The sequence below is a fragment of the Anopheles nili genome, chromosome 3 (assembly GCF_943737925.1).
Source record: "Anopheles nili chromosome 3, idAnoNiliSN_F5_01, whole genome shotgun sequence".
In the NCBI taxonomy this organism is placed as follows: domain Eukaryota; kingdom Metazoa; phylum Arthropoda; class Insecta; order Diptera; family Culicidae; genus Anopheles; species Anopheles nili.
Genome location: NC_071292.1, coordinates 53239082 through 53256855, shown reverse-complemented (window position 1 = coordinate 53256855; position 17774 = coordinate 53239082). Strand labels below are relative to the sequence as shown.

At 45.8% G+C, this 17774-nt stretch overlaps 5 protein-coding genes across 8 annotated transcripts; 2 read left to right on the top strand and 3 right to left on the bottom strand.

Moving 5' to 3' along the window:
• The first annotated feature begins 638 nt into the window (after positions 1–638).
• LOC128724606 (pentatricopeptide repeat-containing protein 2, mitochondrial-like) lies at positions 639–1904 on the top strand. Its single transcript, XM_053818329.1, has 2 exons — positions 639–684; positions 754–1904. The coding sequence occupies exons 1-2, from the start codon at positions 639–641 to the stop codon at positions 1884–1886; spliced, it is 1179 nt and encodes a 392-aa protein (XP_053674304.1). The 3' UTR covers positions 1887–1904.
• Positions 1905–1957: 53 nt separating this feature from the next.
• On the bottom strand, positions 1958–3112 carry LOC128724605 (decapping nuclease DXO homolog). Its single transcript, XM_053818328.1, has one exon. It carries the CDS (start codon positions 3110–3112, stop codon positions 1958–1960), a length of 1155 nt encoding a protein of 384 aa, XP_053674303.1.
• Positions 3113–4075: 963 nt separating this feature from the next.
• On the bottom strand, positions 4076–8279 carry LOC128727492 (E3 ubiquitin-protein ligase MARCHF6). Of its 4 annotated transcripts, none has more exons than XM_053821413.1 (4): positions 7419–8279; positions 6549–7193; positions 6291–6485; positions 4076–6202 (listed from the first exon to the last, which is right to left on the bottom strand). In XM_053821413.1, the coding sequence occupies exons 1-4, from the start codon at positions 8136–8138 to the stop codon at positions 4895–4897; spliced, it is 2868 nt and encodes a 955-aa protein (XP_053677388.1). In that variant the 5' UTR covers positions 8139–8279; the 3' UTR covers positions 4076–4894. The 4 variants fall into 4 exon arrangements, with proteins under 4 accessions (XP_053677388.1, XP_053677387.1, XP_053677389.1 ...); XM_053821412.1 differs by having other exon boundaries at positions 6549–7255; positions 7463–8279; XM_053821414.1 differs by having other exon boundaries at positions 7494–8279.
• A 781-nt stretch (positions 8280–9060) lies between these two features.
• On the top strand, positions 9061–9944 carry LOC128724604 (uncharacterized protein C7orf50 homolog). The gene is made up of 2 exons (XM_053818327.1): positions 9061–9139; positions 9394–9944. The coding sequence occupies exons 1-2, from the start codon at positions 9061–9063 to the stop codon at positions 9891–9893; spliced, it is 579 nt and encodes a 192-aa protein (XP_053674302.1). The 3' UTR covers positions 9894–9944.
• Positions 9945–10101: 157 nt separating this feature from the next.
• LOC128722563 (thioredoxin, mitochondrial) lies at positions 10102–10700 on the bottom strand. Its single transcript, XM_053816235.1, has 3 exons — positions 10528–10700; positions 10364–10445; positions 10102–10290 (listed from the first exon to the last, which is right to left on the bottom strand). The coding sequence occupies exons 1-3, from the start codon at positions 10695–10697 to the stop codon at positions 10126–10128; spliced, it is 417 nt and encodes a 138-aa protein (XP_053672210.1). The 5' UTR covers positions 10698–10700; the 3' UTR covers positions 10102–10125.
• Positions 10701–17774: the final 7074 nt, after the last annotated feature.

Below are 17774 nucleotides of genomic sequence, written 5' to 3'. Positions count from 1 at the left end.
ACGGTCTCCATATGACGCAAAGCCCCACCATTGGTACGCTGACCACTCATTCACACGTACTTCATCGATTCTTGCGAACTCCACGTGCTCGAGCACACTTTACTATCGATCGCCTTCACGATATGCTGCGAAAGTTAAGGGAATATTCTACCAGATAGAAAAGCACCCAAATTGTATAATTTTCAATGAAACAGAACTTTGTTTATAAAGATATTCAGAGTATTCTGAACGATAGACACCCACCACGTGCGGACAGGTGTGCACAGTCTTAAAGTAGCTACACATGGGCTATAAACACGACCGGCGATAAACAAACTATTGTTTACCTGTCATAGCATTACGTCAACCACACTATTTTCCAGACGGCGCACATGCCGTTTTCCACGAAGCTTAACAAGTTTTATTAATTAAAGAAAACTAGTTACGATTTATCCGGAAAGTATACGTTCCCGACGCTTTCCGAACAAAATCTGTTAGGTGAGAAAACCGCTAAACTGTGGATTTATAAGACTATTGGTGTAAACCAAAACAGCCGGCGAGGAAAAACAAACAGGTTTTAGATAAGTGTTATGTGATTCCTTTGGAATCGCAACGAAGGAGTTTTTTCTTGTGAATTCGTATAACTGAAACCAAATACTATGTATCTGAAAGTTGCCCAACGGCTGATAACGCTAACTAAAGCAAGTAAGTTCAACAGCATTTCAACAGCCTCATGTCCGCAACGATGTAACTAATCAATGTGTTTTTCCTTAGCCGGTTCCTCTCAATACAGAAGTCTTTACTCTGCGTCGGCACTTGGTATTGATGGATATGAATCATACCGTGAAAAAACCCGCGTCCAACACATGCACAATGTGGACAATTTCAAACGTAAAATGCGCGAGTTCGTCTCCGGTTCTAACACGAATATGATCTTCACGGAGGATCTGAAAAACATCATCCACTTAGTTGACAATAACCCAGAGGATAAAAAACTTTTGAAGGATACCATCGAGCGGTACAATCAGCAGGGAAAGGAGCTTCGATTCGGCAACTACGTGTTTGGTCCGGTCATAATGCGCGCCTGCCATCATCTAGGGGATCCCGATTTAGCGCTAGAACTATTTAAAGAAACCAGTTCGGATGGATTTTTCGATCAACTGTCCAGTTACCAGATCCTGGCAGACATGCTATACGAAAACGGCCGCTATCAGGAGGTTCGCGAGCTGTTCGACTCCATCAAAAGTCGCCAAATACAGGGCGGTCGCTTTCCGAAGCACAGCATTACTCTCACATTTGCGGCTTGCTACAAGGAAAACACTCCCACCTCCTTCCAGTACGCGATGGATCTTTGGAAAGAACTGAACTCCGTTGGTCACATTCCGATGCGGAAAGCGACCGCTTTCGCTGCGGCACTTGCACTAAATAAAAGCAAGCCAGAGATTGCCATTGAGATTATCGGCACGGTAACGAAAGGTAACTACGTTACCATTCGACAATTGAAGGCGTTAGCTCTGTGCACCTTGAATCGGTTGGACGATGTGGTGCCTATTTTTCGCGCTGTGCTCGAGGTTCGGGGTCCTTTCGAGAAGCAGCAAACGTTCTGTCGCGAGGTGATCCAGCGAGTTCAAGAGTCCGTCAAGCAGGCGAAAGAAGGGAATGTATCTGCAACACTGCAGGATCTTCAACGAATGATAGAGTTCCTTGAAACCAATGGACAAATAGTGGAAGAGACACTAGATAGCATGCTTTGCAGCGAAATCATTTCTACGGCGCAACGGAGCGATGGCAAGAGTAACCTAGCCGACAGCTACAATACGCGGGGTGGCAAACAGCAACAGCAGCGGAATTTTCGTCCAACGAAAAACTTTCGTCAACTCAGGCCGGGTCTTACGGACATGAATTAAATAAAGGCCCACAGAGCAGTAGGCAATAAAAGAAGTAGCATATACTAACGATTCATTGTGTCGTTGTTTTGTCATTTATTTCGCCGCCTTTCTTCCACATAACTTGTATACCACTCTGGGAGGAAGGCGTCGGGATGTCCCACTTCCAACGTACGATAACGTACACACTTATTTGCTTTAGAATCGTATTCAAATTGATACACTCTCTGAGAGTTGTCCTCCTTTCCAAGTACGCGTGACACCTCCGCGAGGAAATCAGCACAAAAATTCATACAAACCGCCGGCGACCAGTACGGGCGGGAATTTCGCTGGATGTCACTTAGCTTCATTTCCTCGATTTCGTGTACTATTCCATGATCGTCTCGCAGCCCAACAACTAATCTCTCGATGTTTACGAGGAAACTCTGGCACCACCAATTTTTCGTCTTAAACCTATAGAAATTGTCCACCTGCCGCTGGTTCGTTTCTCTTCGCTTTACCTTCACCTCCACAAATTCGAACTTTCGTAGTTCGTCCACAGTCAATCCTTCGCGATCTAACTGCTTTTTCGCGACAATCCCATCCATTTCAGCCCCGTACAGGAGCCGACTTCCGACGAGCGTCGTGTCGAACATGGCGCAGAATTCCTCGGCAAGCACTACCGGTGCCGACGTGTCGGGCGTGCTGCCAGGCTTCTCCGTTAGAATGTGTTGCTCGAACTTGAATCCATAATAGCAAAAGCGCTTTTGTTGTTCGGTTTCATTCCTTTCCGCTTCCTGCTTCTCCGGCGTAGCGCGCTCGCAAAGATATATGGTTCCGCCGTAGCGGATTGCCTGCACGATCCATGGCGTTTTCCAATCATACGGCGTGCAGGAAATCATCCGTAGTAAACCCCGAAAGCAAACGAAATCGTGCTTAAGCCGTGCTTGTCCTTCCTCGTTAACAGTCCACATCTTTCGAGGATCGCTTTGTCGTATGTTATTCAAAAGCATGTCAATTCCCTCGGTTTTTGCACTGTCTGGTTTTGGTCGGCATATTTCGAATCCTTCATTGAGATCAAGATGTAGGTCTGATCTCGGCATCGGTGGTAATGTAAGGTACTTAAGTTGTGTTGCAGATGCATCATACTTCCTCTCCTCGGTAACGCTGAAAAATTCAACCAAATTGGGCTTCGATATGGTGGGAAAGGATCTCGATTGTCTTCCGGGATGTCTCGGATCAGGATAAAGATTTGTGACGGAAAACATTGTCGGAATATAACTTTATTTAACAATTGTTTGATTATGGCAAATTTACAATCATTTGTATCATTTCAGTTATTCAAATGGTTCACAAAATAAAAACACAGGTGCACAATATATATTGTTTTCCTACGGCTTGTTTGACGTAGGAAAATGACATTCGAAACATGGTTTTGGTTGAATTTCGGTTTAATATTTGGTTTTTATCACTTAAATTTACCGACATTCCATTGCAATTAATAGGTATTCTATTGTAATTAATAAGATATGCAGCAATTTTTAATATGCTGCTGTAAAATCCAGCCCTAAGCAAATTTGGATGGATCTCCTTTATGCTTTAATATCACATTTCTTAGAATATTTCGTCATGTACGTAAAAGGTAATTTGTTGCAGGTTTTATTTTATTGATGATGAAGATTCTTCACTTATTTGTCCCGTCTTTTTATAAGCTTGTTTATTTATCCATTTTAGTAAAATTTGATCACTTGCATCGACTTTCGAATAGCGTGTTATTATAGAGATTAACAGCACGTGGTTAATTTTCGTTCATTTTTATCACTTTGAACCCATGAATACATAAAACTTAGCATAATTTCTTTACTTCTTGATTTAAGTTTGTCAAAAAAAACATGGAATCTTTTTAGTATATTATATTTTAACTAGCAGGGCAGACGAAGTCAGAATCATCTATTACCAAATAAGGAAAGTCGTGCACTGATTTTTTTAAAGCTAACCAAATCCGTCCAGTTTGTACGCCATGTATTTATTAAATTTACAATATGCTTGTTTAGGAAATAGTTGTTCAATTAACTTAATTACTGATAATTAAATATTACTTATACTTTTACTGAGAATTACTGATACCGGTACAGAAAGGCAGCGTCAGGCAAGATGCATTTTTTTTACAAAACATGTAGATTTTTATTACAAAGCAATTAATAAAACAGTTACCTCTATTTATTGTAATATGCTGTGTGTATATTACAGGAAAAATTTATATAATGAAACATGGAGTATGAAAATTTTTAATCAAATTAAAAATAAAGTCATAAGTTAAGTCACCTGGCCATACTATCCGTATGATTCGAACAAATCCACAAAAGGGTCTATGTTGCGTTTTCATTGGTTTTATTTGAATTTTTCATTTCCTGAAGGTATATTACAGTTTTTAGCTAAATTCTTTACTGGCTCCCCAGCCTACCGTTACTCTCACCCTTTGTTTGCATTATTCCCACAAATCATTTCTTTGCCGCTCAGTTCACTCGCCTTTGTGTCCGTTTCTGTGTTGATCCAAGGACTCCTAAGCTGTGAAGGATCTTAACCTGACCAGAATCCTGAATAGCTACGGACCCACTTGCAATGCAATAGAAATCACTCGGGCGAGCACGCCGGAACTAACTCAAATAAGAAACCAATAAAAATAGAAACAACTAATGTAAGGTAGCGCGGAACCAACTCAAATAAGAATAAAAATAGAAACAACTAATGTAAGGTAGCGCATTGTGTTCGGGGTTCTATCACAAAAGGGATAAATAAAGAAAATCTATCTCCATAAACAACATGTTTGTTCTGGCCGGCAGTAGGACTTTTCTATTGCGATTCTCCACCATAGTGTTTCGTAGCAGTAGCCTAGCCAAATCGGTATAAAAATAAATTCAAAAACCCAAAACGGCGTTGTTACACACCGGAAATATTCGAATGACTCCACCGGGGACATAACTCAACGAGCGGGTATGCGACTAAGGCGTAATTTAAAAGTATAACACGTCCATAATGATTGTTTCCTTCTACTGTACAGCTTCCATCGCTCGTTCCGCATGTCCACTTCCGCCGGGACTGTCGGCCGTTGCATCCGTTGCTTCCTCGTTGAACGCCTCGGTCGCTGTTGACGAGGCGGTCGTTGAATCGGCGCCGCTACTGGCACTACCGGACGTTTCCTCCTCGCCGGTCGCGACCGAAACGCGTCGCTTTTTGCGCTGATGATCGTAGTTCACTAACCGCTGCCCTACGAGATATTTGTCGTTCTTGATCGCAACATACAGTTTCTTAAACTGGCGAACCTGCAGCACCACAATGCCGATCACGAACGCGATCAGCAGGAAGAACGGGTAGATCTGTCGGGCGATGAGCGTACGCGTGAGCGGGTTCGTAAAGAACACTGGCAGAATCGAGTGAGCAATCACGTACGGGACGGCCAATGCCAGTCCAAAACACGTGATAACAGGCAGCCCGAGTTCGCGTACGATGAAGCTCAGGTTCATGTGACCCAGTCCATCGCGGTACGCCTGTTCGATCGCGCGTTTCAGAGCCCAATCGGGACCCATGAGCGTGAGGGCACAGGCAATCTTCGTGTAGAGTACGCCCAGTGCCCAATCCTGCCACAAGAACAGGACCGGTGTTTGATCTGGTGGTACACGCAACGGTATTACGACGACCAGCTCCAGCAGCAGTCCGAACATCAGTGGAATTACACCCAGCATGAGCACGAACACGACCATGATCATCGCGTACGAGGTTGCGATCGATATCCAGTGCTTGACTCGTGCGATTACGGCCTCGCGTCCCTGCGGCAGTAGGTTCACCGCCACGGCAATACCCCGGGATATCAACCAGCAGAGGTACATTCCAACGGCAATCGTGTACAGCTCGTGTGGACGGACTGGCGTTTCCGTGCCAGCACTTACCGCATTCGGCGGTGGTGCGATGTTCGATCCCATCGATCCGAGCGCCATTCCGTGCCGTCCGATCCATACTGGGACAGTCAACACGGCCAACGACCCGATGGCCAGGCTTATGCAGGTCAGCACCAGCAATCCCATTAAGCGGATTGCAAAAAACTTTGGTCGTTCGTAAGGCTGAAAGCCAACAGGGAAATCACGCTGTATCATGGCCTGATGGGCAGCGGCAAACCCTGCGGCACCTACATCAGGTTGCGGTCTAGCCTGAGCGGCCTCATCCTCGTTCGGGCGAATATCGGCACCGAGCAGATAGCTCTTGATGCCAAGCATGCGCGCCACCACGTTGCACCAGATGTGTACCAAGCCTTTAAGCCAGATTCGGGTGTGTGACTGTTCGAAAAAGCTCGGCAGGACAAACTGTTGAAATATAGTAATAGCAGCGGGTGAAAAGGTAGTTCTGGCAGTACTTGTTCCAACGGAAAGCTAGCCGGAAAAGGATTCATACCTGAAGAAGTAACAGCTGCAGGCTAATCTCGTTCACCTCGGAATCGCCCGACAAAGTGTAGGGCAGGAATGTGGGCCAGAAATTTTTGAGGATTTGAATGGGCGCCCATAGCATCAACAACACGGCCGATCCAAAGATGATCGCAGACGATATCAATCTGCGCATGTGGTTCATTATCGATAGGTGAATCATTTCCTGCGAAAACATAATTCGAATTAGTACACGCACGAGTCCTCACACCGATGTGCGTGTACCTACCTGGATGGGGCTGAAATCGGGATCATTGAGATTGCGCAAGAACCACAACACTCCCGGGCGAAGCACCTCTCGCAGGAGCACGATGAACGAAGCAAAATAGTACACGTACACCATTCCAAACATCCAGTGAATGAAGAGTGACGTTCCGGGAGCGGCCTTAAAACTTGCTTTGCGGTCCTTGAGCGTGGCATCGAACATCGGCAGTGAGCAAATATCCAGCCACCATCCGCACACAAGCGGCAAAACGCCAATTTCAACAACCGAAAGCAGCGACACCTTCACGACAATGTAACATAGCCCGAGGATGCGCCGTTGCCGTCGCCAACGGAGAAACCGAGCGATGGCGTGTAATTTTACGAGTGTAATGCCAATCACGCAGTATCCGAGGATGGTCGTGAGGAGCCCGTGGAAGTGCGTCAACTGCTTGCCTGGTGGGTTGATGCCGAGCAGCGAGATTAGCGAGTTCCCGATCGAGTACGGACAGAAGGCGAATATGATGATGAAGGCCGTGTTCAGGGAAACAACCCAGAACACGTGCTCGAGAAACACCATAGAACCGTCCAGCCCGAGCAGCCGCTCCCAGGTCAGCTCCTCCGCCGCCCGATCCCACTCCATCGGGTTCCAGTTGGCTTCGTCGGCAGCTGCCTCCGCTTCCGGCTCGTTGATAGCCGCCTCCGGGGGATCGTCCACTCCACCCACCTGCGGAGGTGGTGGTGGTTCCGCCGGATCGATTGGCACATTATCTGCGGGTGGATAACCGAAGTTCGCACGGGCCGGACGTCGTATCGGTTCCACCTCCGGTGCAGCAGGACCTTCCGGAGCGGGAGCTCGTTGCTGTGGCTGCTGTCCCTGTAATCCGTGTTCATCGGCCTCGTTGCGGTTGTTGAGCAGGTTGTTATCCAGAAAGTTGTTATTGTTGTTATTATTATGCTCCTCCTCGTTGTTGTTATCATCATTGTTGTTGTTCTCAGCATCGTTTTCGTTCACTTCAGGTTCACCAACTCGAGGACGAACGTTTGCCTGGCCGTTGGCGTTAGCGGCTACTTCGGGAATCTGTGGGTCGTCTCGCTCGAGCCAATCGGGGCCACCACCGTGTATGATCTGCTCCCGGAGCCACACAAGCCCGATGAAGGTGAACAGCGTGCAGGTGACGACGAAACAGCCCCTAAAAACGTCAATCGCTAAGTTCTCTGTCGAAAACATATCGATCGGCAGTGTCAGCACCATTTCAATCGAGCCGGAGAAGAGAAACCGGTATGTGCGGTACGCCGTCAACGGCACGACACCGAGCCAGGCGAGTGCAACGAGCGTGTAATGTATCCAGTACTTAACGGCCGTCCCGACCGAGCTGAGCAGTCCTTTGGCGACGTATTTCAGGGGTAACACGCGCGGCATGTCGGGCGAGTAGATCGGGGTGAAGGAAAATCGATGCCCGCACAGCTCGCAGTATTCCTTGCGCGAGTAGCGCATCCACTGCGTGAGACAGTCCTGATGGATCCATTTGATGCTTCCAGTGCAGATGCACGGATGGAACAGGGGCCGATCAGATTGGGCCTCACAGCGGCACACCCGGCAGATGTCGCCCTCCATCGTGGAATCTGCCGTGTTCCACACACTTTACGCACACTGGTCGGCGAGAACCGGAACCGTCGTTCTTCAGCACAGGTTCGCTAGCGGACCTGGCGAAAAAGGTGACGGGAATTTTACTGCACCACTCGACGGCGTCGTTCGGTTGATGCTTGTTTGGAACAGCCCGAACCTACCCGCAGCGGTGCCAGCATCGTTCTGGCCCGAACTGTACGGTCTTCTCCCAACCGGACAACGATGCCGCACAGTGTCCGTTGTTGGCTCACTGATTGAATTTCAATGCACACTGTTGCTGCAACCGGACGGCCTTTCACGACCTTCGAAAGTTTCTCCGCAGGATGGTACGTTGTTCAATTGACGGCGCTTTCGTGTTCTGTAGTGGAGGAGTTTTCACGCTACACAAGAGCTCTTGTGGTGAACAACAACCTTGCGATGAGTACACTTCTACTGCAGCTAAGGTATGACTGCTTTGTTTATCGTGTGCTGGCGCACGATAAACGGAGAAATACTCGCGAAAATCATGAAACGAGGCCTTCACGGTCACGAAAAATGTTTCGAAACGTTAATGCGAGTTACGTTTTCGTTGGTGCTGTCACCTGAGCAGCAAAATGGGAGTTTGACAGACGACCAGTGACGTAGTTGGATGTTCTTATTATGGACATGGGCGGATAATAAGCATTTGTGCTGTATAAACTAGGAATATGTGTAAACTGGAGAAAGAGGAATTGGTGATGAAAAATGTCGCATATTTCAATAGAACAAACAATGCGAAGTTGCATGAAAATATCGCTGAAATAACTCGAGATTTCAATTCATCTGTTTAACGTGTGTTACAAGCTGTCAGATGACTCCCACCCACTCTTGTCAAAATTCAAAACAAAGCGCAGCGTGTTTTTGATCGCAATTGCATGTGGTGTACTCAAACATGGGGAAAAAGACCAAGCTTTCGACCCTAAATGTATCTGCTAGCATTACAGAACAAGTGGCCATCAATGAGGAAAATGGTATATGAAAATTTGCTTCAACACGTGCAGTTTACTAATGTGTATCCTTTTTACAGGTGCTCGAGAATTATCAAAAGCACAGAGCACCGAACGACAGAAAGATGCAATCGATACATCAACAAACGATTCCAGTGCTGAAATGAAAAAGAGAAACAACATTGCAGCATTCTTGCCCCCCCAACTAATAAATCATGAACAAGATTCGTTAGAAACAGACAATGGATCTCAGAAACGGAAAAAGAACCACCCTGTAGATTCCGCGAATACGGACGTTGAAGTGCCGAACAAGATAGCAAAGGCGACCGAAGATAAACTAATATCCGCTGGGACTACGATTGACCAAATAGTGGGTATCAATTTGAAGAAGAAAAAAGGAAAACGAGAGAAAAAACGTGAAAAGCACACCGTATTGCTCGAGGAACAGAGAAAAAAATCGAAGGAAAAAGAAAAGCAAGATATTCATCAATACCTCGAGTGCTGGAGCACGAACCGTGAGCAATGGAAATTCCATAAGTTAAAACAGATTTTTATCCAAGATCACGCATTTGATGAGGCTAAAATCAACGCCGAAATTTGGCCTATTGCTCTAGAATATCTAAGCGGAACGAAGGGATCCAGCAAAGATATTCTGGCCAAGAAAGCGGAAAGCATCATCCGGGAGGGTGATGCTGCTGCAGCTGCCAATGCTGACGATGATTTGCAATCTTCCAACAAGTACGAACGAGCGAGGGAGCTGTTACAGTGTTTGGGATGAACAGTCACGGAATATGAATATATTTTAAAATTTTTGTTCACACTTTACGGCCGTTTTATTCCATGCTATGGAAAGATAGGTTTTAACTAACTCACTTTACACTTTTTCGTAACGAAACATTTAAGGAGCATTATACTTCTTACGGAAATGATTCACACCCAGTCCATCTAATGGATGATAATAATGAGCACACACTTTTACAGCCTCCTTAGCAGGGTACTCAGGGCAACGATCATTTCGTCTTTCCTACAACGTTCTGCACCCACGTCCGGAGTTTGTCGGTGTCCTGTAGGCCAACAAGACGTTGCTCAACCTTGCCATCTCGAATGGCCAATAAGACTGGAACAGACGCTACCTCATAGTCCAGAGCCAGGTCGGTGTGCTCGTCAATGTCAACCTGCAACAGTGGATTAGAAAGGATTTCATCATTGGTGGTGTTACATAATGACAACAAGCGTAGATAGTGCTACCTTTGCCAGCTTCACTTTGCCCTCATTTTCCCCGATGATGGTTTCAATCCGGGGAGTCAGCATACGACACGGTGCACACCATCTAGAAACGACAGTCGAAATAAGAACATGCAAATGTTTTCGTCAAGAAAAAGTTGGATGCTACAGGTGCACAACATCATTACGTTGCGAAAAAGTCCACTATCACCGGCTCTTTGCTGTTTCGAACTTTTTCATTGAACTCTTCTGGGGATTGTACTTTGAAAATTTCAAATCTTGGGACTCCCGTGCTGATACCTCGGGCGAACACACCCAGAGAGGATCGCAGATTCACCAATTTCTGTAGGGAGGCCATCGTGTCTGCTACCGATCGTGGCGAGGAAAATAAACAACTCAGTATTTTTGACAATCTCCTACACTCTTTTATCTGTCAAGTCTTCCCTATCGTGATGTCTGAAAAAAGCTTCAATTGTTTATTTTTCCATGCGAAAAAAATTCCACGAATTTTTCAAGTCTACAGCAAGTTTCTAACAACTAAATAAAAATTTAATATGCTCACAATTTTTTCAATAGAGGTGGATTATTGCTGGAATCCTCACGAAGCGACTCATTACATGACAATGGTAATGTCAGAAGCAGTATTTAAACTATATTTAAAAAAATGAGAACGTTGTTTTGCTCGTTATATTAAAAGTTAATTTGGCACAGCTTGCAATAAGTATATTTTGAGATATTATGCTTAAAGTAAACTATAAACAAACTAAAACTGAGTCAAAATATTGCATCTAATATTCAGACATACAGCATATAGTAATATTTTCTATGGTTTGAAATGAATAATATTTCAATGATTTCTATGAAATAGGAAATTTTAACCAAAGCAGAAAGAAAGAAATGTATTTGCAAAGGAGAATATGGCTTTCAGGTATGATTCTCGAATAGCAATTATCAAAAGTATAGAAAATTATTGATCCACCGACTTGCATTGATGAGAAGTCTTGCTATTTCCGAAAAAACTAAACAATATGTAACAGTACACTCTTTCTATAATTTAGCTACCTTTCGAATAAAATATAGCTGATAAAAAATCTTCTTGAACGAAACCGGAGCGAATAAATTTTTACTTTATTCATGTTTATTGAATGAATTTTTGTGTGAGTATTATGAGGTGTACTACAGTTTATACAATATTTTTTGCTAAAATTATGTTTCTTTAATGTATAAGCAAAACTGTTTTGTTACAGAAATTGATATTCTTTAGATAAAATATTCTTTAGATAAAATATGGCTTTGGGAACCATTTTTTTTATCAAAACTATACGACAAGGAATAGGAGATTCCAAACAAACCATCAATCATTTAATAGAACTTTATCTAGTAATTTGAGAAGAAATCTCAAAGATTCAATCAAACCATCGCCATAAACAGCCTCAACATTCTGTTATTGATAGTATTACCGTTAACAGTGGCGAATTTTTACCGTTATCTATTGTCACACCGTCCGGGTCCTTTTTTGCCTGCGTACTTATTGACACGTGCAAATACAATCTCCGAAAACAACGCGCTTCAAAGGTTTAGTATTGTGTAAAGCCACGCCAAACAATGACTGTGATTATACTGTTAAGAAGCTCCAATTTAAATGCAGCTAAGATAGAAATACTTAAGAATATAGCGCACTGTGATAAAGTTATAAAAAGGAGTTTCAAAATATTAAGCGCTCCCATAATATTAGTGCTGACGTACATGTGGAACAATAAAGGTGGAACATCTGTATATCCGTCTATTATCCTAAATATCAAACTACAAAAGAATACAGAAAAAAAAGTTCCAATCTACTGTGCAACACAAACTCCCAAAACTCGTAAGATTTGTGGGAGTTATGCCAAACCGCAGATGCTAATCTACGGATCATTAATTCAGATTCAACTGACGCGATGGAAATCCGCGTTGGCGGAGTTATATCCGACCTAAATCGTTTGTTTTATTTACCGGCGTAATCTGCGATCAACTGTTTTGCGTCATAACGCAAGGGATTCTGCGCATTTACGGATCCGCAAGGAGACTCCGTGCTACACCGACCAAAGAGACTGCACATTCGTACATGGAACATTTCAGGGCCGTGTGGATTAATGTTTTCTTTCCTACAACGATCATCTGATGCGGTGCATTTTACGACTAATCCATTAAAAAGGGGAGCAAGCCGTCCGACTGCTTTCCACCAAAGCTGCTCTTGGCGGTAAGAGAGACTACCCGGCGCGTATAACGAGTGTTGTTACTTGTCGACGGAATTTAAAAATATATTCTTTCGACATCAATGATGGTTTCTGTGCTATCCTCTCGAAACTCTCAGCGCTTCTCTCGGTCCGGTCCGAGTCGTGAATTTGAAATGCGCGTTCGAGTGGCAATGCAAGCTTTCCACGCCAATATCTTCCCGTTTAAAGGGCCAGAAAGGGATTTGTTTGTGGTATCTTTATTTGTACTATAACCTTGTCGGTGGATAAGTGTTTACCCCTCGTTACTACGGCACGAAAGTGAACATTCCTGTGTTTTAGGGAAAATGCTACTCTCCTCATGTTCTACCGCCGATCGGTCGCTCTGAGAGTTCTGCCAAATTTTCCTCAAATTTTCCACGATCTGCCTACAGAGAACACGAAAAAGAGAGCCTTGAACCAACCCGTAACAGATCTCTCACCCTTCTGACGGATGGAGTGTGAGCGGGAAAACCCCAACCGGGATAGCGCACGATCGTCGATTTTCCGCTGGCAACGGGGCATCGCGATGTCGCGACGCGTGTGCGACGGGAAAAGTGAGTCGGGTTTGTTCTAGTTTCCCGAAAGTAGAATTTCATTTCGGTATCTCCGCGGTTGGTGGCGCATCGTGTCGCGAGTTTACCGTGATCTCGTAGGGTGACGGACCTACGCAATCGACTAAAATTCGAGTGAAGTTGAACCGGTCCGGGGTTTAGTGCGTGTGTGTGTGCAAGTGCTAGTGTGTTTGGTGCGATCAGTGAAAGTGTTCCAGTAAGTGTTTTAAAATCATGCCCTAGTGATATTGCTTAGTGGGAGAAGCAGTTGCAGTAGGAAAAGCAGTAGTACATAATCAATAGGTTTTAGAATGAAAATGCAGGCCTAGATTTTATAAAGGATTTCCTCACACTTAACCCATGCGTACCTTATGCTTTCGAGACCTCCCTTGGGATCATATTGATCGTCGAAGAACCCTCGCGATAAAGGTCAACTAACATCTGATGAGGCTGCTTCTTGCTCGATCGTTCTCGCTCGTTTTCCACCGCTGTCTGGTAGTCAATGTACGGTACGCAATTTTCTACACATCCTGGCGTCACCAGCTCCTCTCGTCGTACCATTCCGTGCCATTCCCACCGTGCCATACGCTATATATTGTTCGCTCGGCTTGGTGGTAAATCTAAATTTAAAACCACAATCTCGTTACGTTCAGGATGCCAGCCTTGCCTGCCGTTTTGTTGTCATAATGTTTTCTTTCCCCGCCGATCACCCGAGATGATGTGATATTTTAACGGCTTTTCGACAGTTTTTCTGCTTCCCCAAAAATTGCATTCTTTCCTCATATGGGGAGGGGTCAGCCATGCCGCGCGGGGACATTTTAGTCAGCCAACAGGCCAGGGATCGGAGACGTTTCACTTAAAGTAGGTTACATATTTTCAGCCTAATAAGACGATCGAGAGTACAGCCAGCTCTAGCACATGTTCGAACCGCGACCTCTCGAAGGGCCCGAAGCGATGTAGAATTGGGTCACCCGACGTGGGGGGAGAATTTAGGGATCGTTTCGGGTGTTTTTGGAAACGGCATAAGTATGCGATTTAAAAGGCGTTGTGGTGGTGTTCTGGAAAGAGGAAAAGCCGCCTGTTTCTGGTGGTGATCTGAGTTTGCTCGTGGGGTGGCGTTAAGTGCCGGCATCTGTGTCCTTTCGTGGGAAAATAGTGCAGTGTCTCGATGCTTTGATGAAAATAGAGTAAAAGAAAGTGTTCTGATGCGTTCTCGTGTTTGTGGGTCACATGTGCGTGTGGTTGCGTTGTGTTTCTTGATCTTTGGTTGGGCAAAAAGTGTGCGAGTGTGTCGGTTTGTGTTGATGTTGAGAATTTGTTCCGTGCCCCAGTCGGATGTTTTAAACTCGCGTTAAACCGGCGAATGGTGTGCGAGGACGCGTCTCACACCTTGTGCAACCCTGTGCCCTCGTGACCGAGGAGTATTAACCTGACATGTAAGTACCATAACTTGTATAGCGGCGTTTATGTCACGAGCTTCGTTCTCTTCGTGGCCCCTTATCGAAGTTCAAATAATTATAGCCTTCTCTTGTGTGTTATTTGCTACACGAAGTGACACTCGATCATCTTCACAAAAATTCATCAATCATAACCTAAAACTATAGAGCACCAGTAAATCAATCGTCATTGCCCGTGGTTAGTGATTCCGAGCACAACCATACCCAGGATCACATCGCGCCGCCCAGAGATGGTAAAAAGATTAGCGAGGTGCGAATGAAGGTGCTACGATCGCGTCTGTAAAGTATCTCGCCATGCCATCTGATCGAGATCTTGGCGTTCATCTCCGCCACTGTACCGGTGAAGGGAGGTTTTCCTTTTTGACGGCCAAATCCAACGCACTAATTGTCATAAATAAACGGCTAACGTGACGGACTGACGGTTTTTTTTTGCCCCGATGTTTACAGACGGGATCCATTCCGTGGACCGTACCGGCTCACAAGCCACATTACGAATTCTACCGATGCGGCACACGGAGAGGACAGTGAAAAGCTTCAAGATGCCACGTGTTACGCATCGGTAAAATCGGGTCCGCCCGGACGTGTGGCTTCCAACGCACAAGCCCTTTTAGACGCTGACCGTTGGAAAGCGGGCGTTCTTGGGGTCCCTCGCTGCTTTGACCCTTTTCACTTGGTGTTCCAAAGGGGTTCGAACGATCGCTTCCCCGCGCCCACTGATAAGACGGCAGGCCGAAACGCTGAAGCGAAGCGGGTTTTTTTCAAATTAGCATTCTGGCCAACGCGAACCACACCGGCGCACGTTTCGCCGTTTTGACGAGGAATTTCTTTCCGCCTAGAGATGTGACCATTGTTAGAAAATAGGCAGAACCACCAGGCAGGCTGATGTTTGTACAATAAACTCATTGACACCGTTGGTGGTTGGGTTCGACCGTTGTTGGCGACAAGTCCGTTGCAGACAACGCGTTCCATGTTGCGGGCGAAACACTCCACTGGCGGTTTTGGTGTCAATAAATTTGCCAGTTTGTCTAACTCGGTCGTCACCGGTGGAAGAGCGATGTTTTGCGGTTATCGCGGCAGGAAACACGGGCACGTTTACGACCCTGATGTGGATCCTGGTAGGTATTGTTTCTAATATCCAACCGCGGGGCACGTAAGGTTCATAAAGCGAGCGCTAGAAAATGTTTTTCCCAAACAATGGTTTCGTGGAAATATGCTCAGCTTGGACGGCTTAGGTATTTGTGTGCATAAATAATGCGTTAAATGCTTGATTGAATTTTAGCTAGGTATCTGGGGCTTATAAGTCTTGTCCGTAGCCGGGTGTGAGGTCTGAAATTTGCATGGTTCCTAGTGTGGCATTTTACGATCGTTAACTACAAGCAAAATGAATTACGCTACCCGTCGTTACTGGCGCGTGGTGAGCATTATTTTGACACCGCATGACCAATTACTTATTACGCTAACCTCTTTCACCGGTGGTACCATAAGGCACCGTTTGGCTTCCTTGCGCTCACAACCGTAAAGGGCTAAAGGCATCGATTATCGATACATGCATCGGGACAGCATGATCGATCCGACGATCGAACGGCAGCAGCCTTTTGCTGCTGCTGCTGCCGCTGGTGCCCCTCCAAACAGCTGCAACCGTTGATGGCTCTTTTATTGGGGGAGGCGTTAGAAAGTTTGTTCGCACCCGGCTGCGCTGATGGGTGCGGGCTAAAAGAAAAGGGCAGCACAAAATTTCGTTAATGACGCCCGCGCACTCGCCTAAACGCCCTCGACCGAAGCCGTGAGGAAGTTATGTAAAAACGACGCCTACCTGTGCCCAAGGCCCTGTGCATGGAGCCTTTTTGTCGCCACGGTATAAGGGTGGAATTTTCCTACGCCGCTCCTTGCGACGCTGATCGCATAAGGAAGTGATTTACGGTCGCGCAAGCGGCATACGCAAGAGAGCGCACGCGAGACGACGCGTGAGGAAAGCCACGAGGTAACGGTGGCAAATCTTGCCGTTGGATAACGATTGCTGGATTAATTAGGGAGAATCTCAGAATGAGCCAGGAGAATGGGGACGAACCGGTGAAAGGCATAAATCACGCGTCGCCAGGCGTTTGGGGGGGTTTTGATTACCCGTTGCCGGTGGAATATGGATGGGTTGCGTCGGTTGTTTTCTGGCACCTTTTTTTTCCTCCGCCGACAGCGATCAGACCGCTAACGAGCGCTGCGAGATGTACGCATTAAAAAGTTCATCGAATATTCGATAAGATATTACGCGCGTTATTTTCGGTGGTTCGCTTTCGGTGGTGAAATATTAGACCGCTTCGGGATGGCGCGTGAACCGGGACTTTGATGATTTAAGACAGATAGAACGAATTGAATTCGAAATGGCTCCCTTTTCGTGCCGATTTGCTGAGGATCGTTTGCATCTCGTCGACATCAGGAACATGCTTGCTTTTGTAAAGCTACTGCGACAAAATGTTCTAAAGCACGACGTCGTTATCTTTGATAAATCCAACGAAAAGGCTTCGATTGGATTATAGACAAAAATAAAACCCTCGGTCCGTTTTACGATCGTCCCTGTCGAAGGGTCGTAATTTTCTCACTTCACTTACCACATAATGAGATAAAAGTGAGCCGAATGATTAAATTTGAATTTGAATCGCAGCCATTGGCCTCCACCGGTCCAGGGATGGTGTAAAAAAAAACCATGCTTCGAATGCTGCCACAACCAACCACCAGAATCCTAATCCAACCCGTCCATCCTCGGCACAGCATAAGCCGCTTTGCTTTGTGCTTCAAAATTATAGACTTGCGCATCGAAGCGGATCGAGCCGCGATTCGGAAGCGTAATCAGTTGCTCCATTTTCCATTCTCGGGACGAGCAATTTGTTCGTTCGTTCTCTCGAGCTCAGAATCGACGTACGGAGCAAATCCTCCACCTCCAGAGTGGGTCCACGGCCGGGGAAGAAAGTAAAATGAAATACATAATCAACGTGCCGGGCGGAGGGAGGCCAAGATGAAACGCAGAAGAAAAAGAAAATCTGTAACAGATCGAGCGATCGCCGGTGGAATGAAATCGAAATTGGAAAACAGGTCTCTCGCTTTTGGACCCCTCGGGTATCACTGGTCCCCGGTGCGGCGAGAAAGGCAGCACACTCTCGATCTGGCCCCGAATCAAATA

What these genes read in the sequence shown, in the direction of transcription:
- LOC128724606 (XM_053818329.1), top strand. Translation starts at nt 639, where the DNA reads ATGTATCTGAAAGTTGCCCAACGGCTGATAACGCTAACTAAAGCAA. An exon ending in GATAACGCTAACTAAAGCAA is followed by an intron (nt 685 to 753) that starts GTAAGTTCAACA and finishes GTTTTTCCTTAG; the next exon opens with CCGGTTCCTCTCAATACAGA.
- LOC128724605 (XM_053818328.1), bottom strand. Translation starts at nt 3,112, where the DNA reads ATGTTTTCCGTCACAAATCTTTATCCTGATCCGAGACATCCCGGAAGA.
- LOC128727492 (XM_053821411.1), bottom strand. Translation starts at nt 8,138, where the DNA reads ATGGAGGGCGACATCTGCCGGGTGTGCCGCTGTGAGGCCCAATCTGAT. An exon ending in CCGATTTCAGCCCCATCCAG is followed by an intron (nt 6,486 to 6,548) that starts GTAGGTACACGC and finishes ATGTTTTCGCAG; the next exon opens with GAAATGATTCACCTATCGAT. An exon ending in TGCAGCTGTTACTTCTTCAG is followed by an intron (nt 6,203 to 6,290) that starts GTATGAATCCTT and finishes ATATTTCAACAG; the next exon opens with TTTGTCCTGCCGAGCTTTTT.
- LOC128724604 (XM_053818327.1), top strand. Translation starts at nt 9,061, where the DNA reads ATGGGGAAAAAGACCAAGCTTTCGACCCTAAATGTATCTGCTAGCATT. An exon ending in GGCCATCAATGAGGAAAATG is followed by an intron (nt 9,140 to 9,393) that starts GTATATGAAAAT and finishes ACCACCCTGTAG; the next exon opens with ATTCCGCGAATACGGACGTT.
- LOC128722563 (XM_053816235.1), bottom strand. Translation starts at nt 10,697, where the DNA reads ATGGCCTCCCTACAGAAATTGGTGAATCTGCGATCCTCTCTGGGTGTG. An exon ending in ATAGTGGACTTTTTCGCAAC is followed by an intron (nt 10,446 to 10,527) that starts GTAATGATGTTG and finishes TGTCGTTTCTAG; the next exon opens with ATGGTGTGCACCGTGTCGTA. An exon ending in GCAAAGTGAAGCTGGCAAAG is followed by an intron (nt 10,291 to 10,363) that starts GTAGCACTATCT and finishes CCACTGTTGCAG; the next exon opens with GTTGACATTGACGAGCACAC.